The 7,747-nt window shown below is 34.2% G+C and overlaps 1 protein-coding gene across 1 annotated transcript in view; it reads right to left on the bottom strand.

Annotated features, from left to right (window-relative positions):
- Nucleotides 1-6,218, bottom strand: part of LOC107494876 (NAD kinase 2, chloroplastic) — a gene marked incomplete in the record, with an annotated part of 6,592 nt that extends 374 nt beyond the window's left edge. Inside the window, 8 exon segments of the mRNA XM_016115914.3 lie at nucleotides 1-139; nucleotides 1,099-1,200; nucleotides 1,523-1,597; nucleotides 1,749-1,973; nucleotides 2,063-2,204; nucleotides 2,318-2,439; nucleotides 2,875-4,827; nucleotides 5,893-6,218. Of these exon segments, the coding sequence (XP_015971400.1) occupies nucleotides 1-139; nucleotides 1,099-1,200; nucleotides 1,523-1,597; nucleotides 1,749-1,973; nucleotides 2,063-2,204; nucleotides 2,318-2,439; nucleotides 2,875-4,827; nucleotides 5,893-6,105 (2,971 nt within the window).
- Between the last annotated feature and the right edge of the window lie 1,529 nt (nucleotides 6,219-7,747).

Below are 7,747 nucleotides of genomic sequence, written 5' to 3'. Positions count from 1 at the left end.
CACCTGTTTGGTCAAACTTATTAACAGTTGGAAGCGGATGCTCACTCATAGCTATTCGGACAGAATCTCCCCTTGAAAGTTGCTGCCTTCTCTTTCCATCAAATGAAACCCAGGCATTACTTCTTGCATCTTCTGGAATCTGTGTTATTAATAAAACCTATGTAAGGTACATACCAAATTCTCAATTATAAAATACTAAATTATTTACCACAAATGCCAAACAAGTAATTAGCATATCGCACAGTAATAAATAAGCATATCTACTAAGTACCACAAAAAAGACAAACAACCATGATGAACACCATTCACCAATCAACTACACGTATAATAACCCACACATATGCATTTATAATAAATTTTATAAAAAAAATCACAAAATATAATCAAAGTTCATAAATAATATAGTCACAATAGCTTTATATTTATAATAAAAAACGAAATAAAGTACAAAAATAGTGATGGTTGATTTGTTGTGTTTATGAAATATTTGATTATTTTTAAAGTTGATTATTTTGTTAAAAAAATAAATGAGCAATGATAAACAATCATCAAAATTTATTATTTTTTGCTATCGGTTAATTATAAAGTATATTATTGAATTACTACACTAAAGAAATTGAATTGATAACTAAGTCATGACTAAAACCAATAAATTCTGATTGCCTAGCATTTCTTAAAATAAAAAATAATTTATAAGACAATACATATAATTATAGATAAAGACGTGGTGGCTGAATTTTAGTGTTGCATTTGGTGTCTTTCGACCCCCTTCCCCATTTTTCGGTATCCTTGCGTTAGGATTGACTTTCATAGATATTATTATTATTTAGAAAAAAAAAAATATTTTCCCTAGAATCGTTAGTAAATAAGCTGTTCTAGCAAAAACCGATCTACTTCTTTTAAGAAAAAGTACCTCCATAATATTGTGTGTATATTTGGATACAACTTTTATAAGAAACACCTTTTTTATTTTTATTTTTTTCTAAAAAAAACTAATTTATCCGTTCTTTTAGATGAACAATACTCAGGTTTCAAAAAATGCAGAAGCGAAATCTGTTTTCACTTTTTAATAAAAATATTTTCCAAAAATATGCTGACCTTTAGTTCAAGTCGAGCAGAATCTGGAAGTACAACCGGTCTAAATGAGAGCGAGTGTGGACAGATCGGGGTAAACAGCATGCAAGGAACGTTTGGATGGACCTGCAGTTTTCTTATCACATGATTCACGTCAGATCAGTTAAATTCACAGTGCAAAAAGCAATGAATTATAATGTCATGCTGACAATGTACAGCTCAAAATTTTATAATTCTAACATGAAACTAGAACATGAAGGAATGATCGTCTGGGGTCTTGAAACCATATTAGATTTGAGATTAAATGAACATAACTAAACTCCAACAACTAGCTCAAGAAGTAAGTGATGTCACTTATAAACTATCTAAAAATCTTAACCCTGAGAGATATAGGACTGGTAATAATTTAAATAACTCAATAATGAGTCAAACACTAGCTCAAGCTTACCATGGAACCTCCAGCAGCTGTAGAATAGGCTGTGCTTCCCGTTGGAGTGGCTACAATGACTCCATCACCTTGTACCTGAAAGACACGACACTTGTCTCAATATATTTCACTGCCTCATGAAAATGTTAAAAATTCATTTTTCTCAATATGGAATAATACAATGAATGCATATATCTGTTGACAGTAACTCAGTTAGAGAACAAATACCAAGACATAATAAACTTACTTTGGTTATAAGACGATTATGTTCATAACATTCGATCTTTGAAAGATATGGATTTGAACCCCGGTCGACAACAACTTCGTTGAGAATATCAAATACCTTCCCTGGCATTGCTTTACCCTTACGAAAAATTTCACATCTCAGACGCATTCTAAGAGTAATGTATACACCGTCCCGCATATTATTTCCATGGATGACTTGTCGAAGGTCGCGCTTATAGTCCTCGAACTACATACAGATAACAGAATGAAATCAAACAATAAGAAAGAAGCTATTCATATCCTTTTACAATAAAATAATGGAGTTGGTTAGCTTACACTATGAGAAGTCAGAAAGCCAAGGGAGCCAAGGTTAAAGGACACAATCGGGGGAACAGCTCCTCCGAACAGATTTGAAGCATGCAGTATGACACCATCTCCACCCAAGCAAGCCACAAAATCTACTTGATCATGTAGATCACTGGATCAAAGGCATTGAAATATTAAGATATCGTTAAATGAAAGCACAGGTTTATGCAAATGAAGGGGAAAAAAATTCAAGTCAATTCATATAGATATAGAAAGTCAAGATACCTGGTGTCCTGATTATAAAATGTCTGAACAAAGCCAAAGCCTGGAATTCTAGCAAATATATCATGTACATCTGGTTCGACAAGAACATTCATTTTCTCTTGGTGATACAAGAAAGAAGCAACCTGCAGAATAGATATAGAAGTTGTAAATTAGTTATACACTTCACAACAATGACAGTCATGATTTCCTTAAGAACAAAAAATTGTCCAAAGTTCTCTTAGTATATCATTCAAAACCCAAAAAAGTTTTGATCCCTAAATTCAACTCCTTTATTAAATAAGGACATTCAGATGTCACTGTTCCATTCTCAGTACTGATAATCTAGATCCAACCGTCCATATATCAACTTTTCTGCACTATAGTTTCAGCATTTTCTATCTAAATGTAAGACATCTTGCCATAACAATATTTATTTGGCCATCCAGGTTCCATATTAGAAAAAACATTAAAGTACTAGAAGAAATACAACCACAAACTGTTTAGCAAATAACTTTTTCAGAGATGCCAATTTTATAATGATTTATGGAGTAAAAAAGAAAATCAAGGAAGTAAAATACGTCTTTTGCTTCTTCCATTAGTTCTTCCCCCAGCTTTTTCAACAATAAGACTGTCTTTGGCATTGATTTCCACATAAGCATCTGTTGTTGGGTGCTAGGATGAGAGAAGGCCAAAGAAGATTCAGTCACTTTTTCCCTGGTACAAGAAAACCCATCTGTTCGAACAAGAAACATCTCTGCTTTCTTTCTTGATTGCAGTCTTACAACTCCTGTCGAAGACGCACACATATCTCCCTCGATGGATCCTAAGTCTTCATAATCTGATGCTGACCCAGGCTTAACCACACCATCTTTAACCCTTTGAGAGTTGGTTGTTCCATTATCCAAGTCATTGTTCGCAATGGAAGAGACATTGGCATTAGACATGTATTGCCTTTTTCCTTCACTAATTCCATGCACAGTTTTCCTCGAAGAATGAGATGTGCTCCCATTAACTAACTTCCAGTTGTCACCAAGTGTATTCTGGGGCTCTCCAGTTGGATAATCTAGATGAGCTGAACCGTTGGAACTTTCTGGACCCACAGTTTTAGGAGCAGGATTATCACCATTGGTGTTAACCACATCCCGAGATAGTCCTCCGACATGCTTGTTCCCCGATTCGGGTAAGCATTCCAACCTTTCAATCTGATAATTCATGTAATAGGGAGGTGTTACCTTCTTGCTTCTGTAAAATTCAGACATTTTCCTTCTGGAAAAGACATCACAAGGAGGAACTTGAGCTTCTAAAGGATTTATTTTGCCAAAGAAACCTGGATAAGATCTGTCCGCAATGTCCCCGTTGTATTCTGAAATCTTATTCTCAGGAGTACTTCCACTTGTAGCCCCAACTTGTGATTTCTCATAACTAGAGTCACTTTTGTCAAATGTTCCAAAAGAACTATGTGTTGCCCCCAAACACTCTTGTAATGAATTGATATCTTTTCCCCTGGACAATTGCTCTGCAGTCATTAAAGAGTCCTGCAGTTTCTCAGATCCATTTGAATAAAATGGTAACATGTCATTTGAAGCAACTGATTGATTAGAAACAATCTGTGATGCAGAGCGAGTCATGTACTGCTTCCATCGCGAAACCATGGCAGATGTTCGCCAAACTCCTTCTTTGCTGTGAAGATAGATAGGCCTTTTCCTGCAATCTGAGACATAGGATGCAAATCTTACAACTTGTTCCATTGTAGGAGCAGTCCTAACTTCAACTGGGATGTTTACCAAATCAACTCTTCCAGATGAAATAGCTTCATTGACAGCCAATTCATAGAGGTTATCTTTCACGGTTTCTGCTCTGAGATCTATAATAGTCTTATAACCTCTATCCAGTAACCACTTCAGGCCCTCTTCTGTTACGTGACCACCTGCCCAAAAAGCAGCATCTGAGTCTTTGGACTCTGTGTTGCCTTTAGAAGTAGATAAATACACAGGAGTCCAATTTGCAAATAGTGTATGACAAGGATAACCCTCCTCACGAGGAAAACCAGGATCGTAGCAAACATTCTTTAATCTCTGAAGTTTTCTCCAAACATTTAAGATTCTATCATCACCAGGTATTAAATAGTTTTCAAGAGCAACATGCAAGCTTTCACAACACCTTTTCATCTCGCTCCTAAAAACAGCAAGTGGGGGTTCGTCCATTGCACTAACATCTCCACCACGAAAAGAATTCATGATCGAGGATCTTCCGGAAATAACATCCTCCCTGCCTTTGTTGACAAGGGATACCATACATCCAAGAACAGAAACTATTTTATCTTCAAGATGAGGTTTCTCATCTGGTGGAACCTCATACGAGACACTACATTCCCCAGTAAAAGGGTTACATAAAGCATCCATTAACGCAGAATGAAGCCTTTCAGAATTCCTGAAGATCCTACAATATGCCTCAACTTCTGCAATATCACCTGGGACAGGACCCATCCATGACGAAGTTGTTTGATCATTGAATTGGAAGGAACTTGGGTTCTAAAACGTACAAAGGAAAAAGAACATTGAAGCAAAAAAAAAAAAAAAAGGGAAAGAAGGTGAGGAGAAAGAAGCTGAGCAAATTATATGTATATCACAAATGAAATTCATTCAAAGTTAATTCAGTTTTGCATCGTGCATCAGCATAAAACAAGAACACAACCAGAATTCACTAAGATGTAACATAGAAATATAGAATCAAAATTTGGGAAAATGTTATTTCTACATATTTGTATAACTATATAGTGAGTTAGACAAGACACCCTATCGAGATCTAGTTAATGCCATTCAAATAAACGTGGACTTCATTATATAGGTGTTGAAGGTGATGATAATTAAAAATGGGATTTACACTATCCATGACCACAAGTGAATATATCCCAAAAGCATAACCATACTAGTGACAATGGTTTCATAGCCATATCACAGTACACCCTAGCAACAAATAAAGAGATTCAATTTTTATTTTACTGCATCAGTTTTACAGTATTTGACTAGTGCATTCAAATTTTTTATAATATTATTATGCAAAGAATTTCAAGCTTTGAGCAACTACTAAAGTTTTCTCTCTAACTTCAGGGTCACAGTCCAAACTTTACAGTTAGCCATCGACGCTTCTGTCAGCCTACAATCCACAAACTGCTGCCATTACTCAGACCCTCCTCGGTAAAGTGCAAGCTTGTAGATTGAACTACCCTTTCTATTATTTGCAAAACATTTCATATTGGACTTAAATTCTATGTATGGTCACTATTCTAGTAAGAAAGGTTTTGATATAAAAATCTAATTATGTATTACCATATCAGTAATAGTAACTATTTCTTGCATTTACTTGATGAAGGTCATAGAAACAATGTCAGACATGAAAACTAAACGCTCTCATTTCTCTTTAAGAATAAAAAATAAAAAAACATATATATAAAAAGAAAAAAAAACTGTGTTTTTTCTGCTAACTAGAAAGATGAACTATTGACTTCCTTACTTGTACACGGCACATATTTGAACTTCAAGTTAGGACATATAGATGTGTATAACAGATGATAAGAAGACGAGATATATAGGTACCGAAGAGTCGAGTCCAAAATTGAAGGAGAAGGAGTTGGAAAGTTGGGCGCTAACGAAAAAGTTGAAGGGTCTACGGAGCCGTCCACTCTTATTCTTCCTTTGAAAGACGAAGTCGAAGCGGAAGATTCCAGCATTGGCCAGTGGCGGAGGAGAAGGCTTGAAGAAGCACAGATACGAAGGCCAGAAGGCTCCGGCCGCCAGACGCGGGTTCATCACGACGAAGAACACCACGTGTCACTTGTAGATACATTACAAGTTACCATAATACGAAACGAACGATCCCCTAAGATATAATTTTCATTGATTATTTGTTTTATGTTTTATATTTATATTTTTATGTGCTTTAACCTGTTCAGTTATACGTTGTTGGTGTTTGCCTGTCTGTTTGGGATGGATTTAGACAAAAGATGTGTGGTTGGATGATGGCGGGGAATATCGTATTGTTAATAATAATAACAATAAAAATGATTTTTGTGGTGGAGGCAAACTGTCCTGCCTGCTAGTGGATATTTCATATTTCATATTTATATTTGTTGCTATTATTTTGTGATATGATACTTATGGATTTTCTTTTATTTTTCTTCGCATTATCCGATCCTTTTTTTTATAATATGATTGGGCCATGACAACATTATATATTCTAGGAGATTACAAGACACAATCCTTTAAGTTAAAGGGCAAACTAGTATTGATTGGGTGCTTGAGGAATAAATACTAGATACGTAATGTAAATAGTGTGTATGACCAAAAAAAAAAGTAATATAAATAGTGTGGGAAAATAGAAATTACATGCGCGGGAATGAAATGAGATCATTGTAATTGTGGTCTCATGCTTAATTTATGGTGGATGGCTGGATGCAATGGAGTAAGTAGTAACTTCACATAAGCGAGGAGCATGTAAGGTGTTTACTGTGCAAGTTGAATTGTATAAAAATTAAAAGTAGGTGTATTGTGTGATGCTTTTTACTGTTTTATTTTGAACTTTGGCTGTTTTGTATTCTGAGCTTTGATTTATCTTTAATGGCAATATTGAAGGTGTATTGAAAATCTTCTGAAACTTTTTGCTCTCCTTTTTGGGTCAAATTATAAATCAACGATCTAAAAAAATTGAACGGGTTTACAGTAAGTCTATAAAACTAAAAATGAAAGTTAAAACTCTAAAGCTCATAAAAGATAAAAACAATTGTGAATTATGATAATGTATTTATAAAAATTATTTTGTCACTATACTATATTTTTTAATTCAATAAATCAATCATGTATATATTTTTTAGTGTTTAATTTTGATGCATTAACAGCGTAAAATTTACACAATCATCCAATTACGCTGTCAATAAAAATAAGAGTTACTTTGGATGATGTGGCGTTACGTGATTAGATGTATGTATAAAATTGTTTTACACTGACCGTGCATCAAAATTAAATTTATATTTTTTATTGCAAATTATATAAAAATATTAATATTAATTAAAAAAAATTCGTGTATATATGATACCAATTATTACACGTATTATTTGAAAGAAAGAAAGAAAAGAGTAAAATCTATCAGTTTGCGTGGAAAAGGACTAATTTTAAGAATCAGTTTGCATAGTCCATGGAAAAAAATTGATCTATATAAAATTTGAACTATTATATCAAATGTTTAGTATGTTATTATAATATATATCAAATGTTTAGTTTGTTAGTATGATAAATTTGATAAATTGATCGATTGATGAAGGTGAGAGTGAACATGACGTGACAAAACAGCTGAAGCAAACAATCAAAATAGCATGCCCAGGTGAAAGTGTTGCGGAGGTGCTTTTGAAGTATGAACGTTTAGGATTATATTGCTGTTTTTGTGGATTCATAGATC

This window comes from Arachis duranensis, chromosome 6 (genome assembly GCF_000817695.3).
Source record: "Arachis duranensis cultivar V14167 chromosome 6, aradu.V14167.gnm2.J7QH, whole genome shotgun sequence".
Lineage (NCBI taxonomy): Eukaryota > Viridiplantae > Streptophyta > Magnoliopsida > Fabales > Fabaceae > Arachis > Arachis duranensis.
The sequence above is the reverse complement of the archived record's forward strand: the minus strand, read 5'-3'. Positions and strand labels throughout refer to the sequence as shown.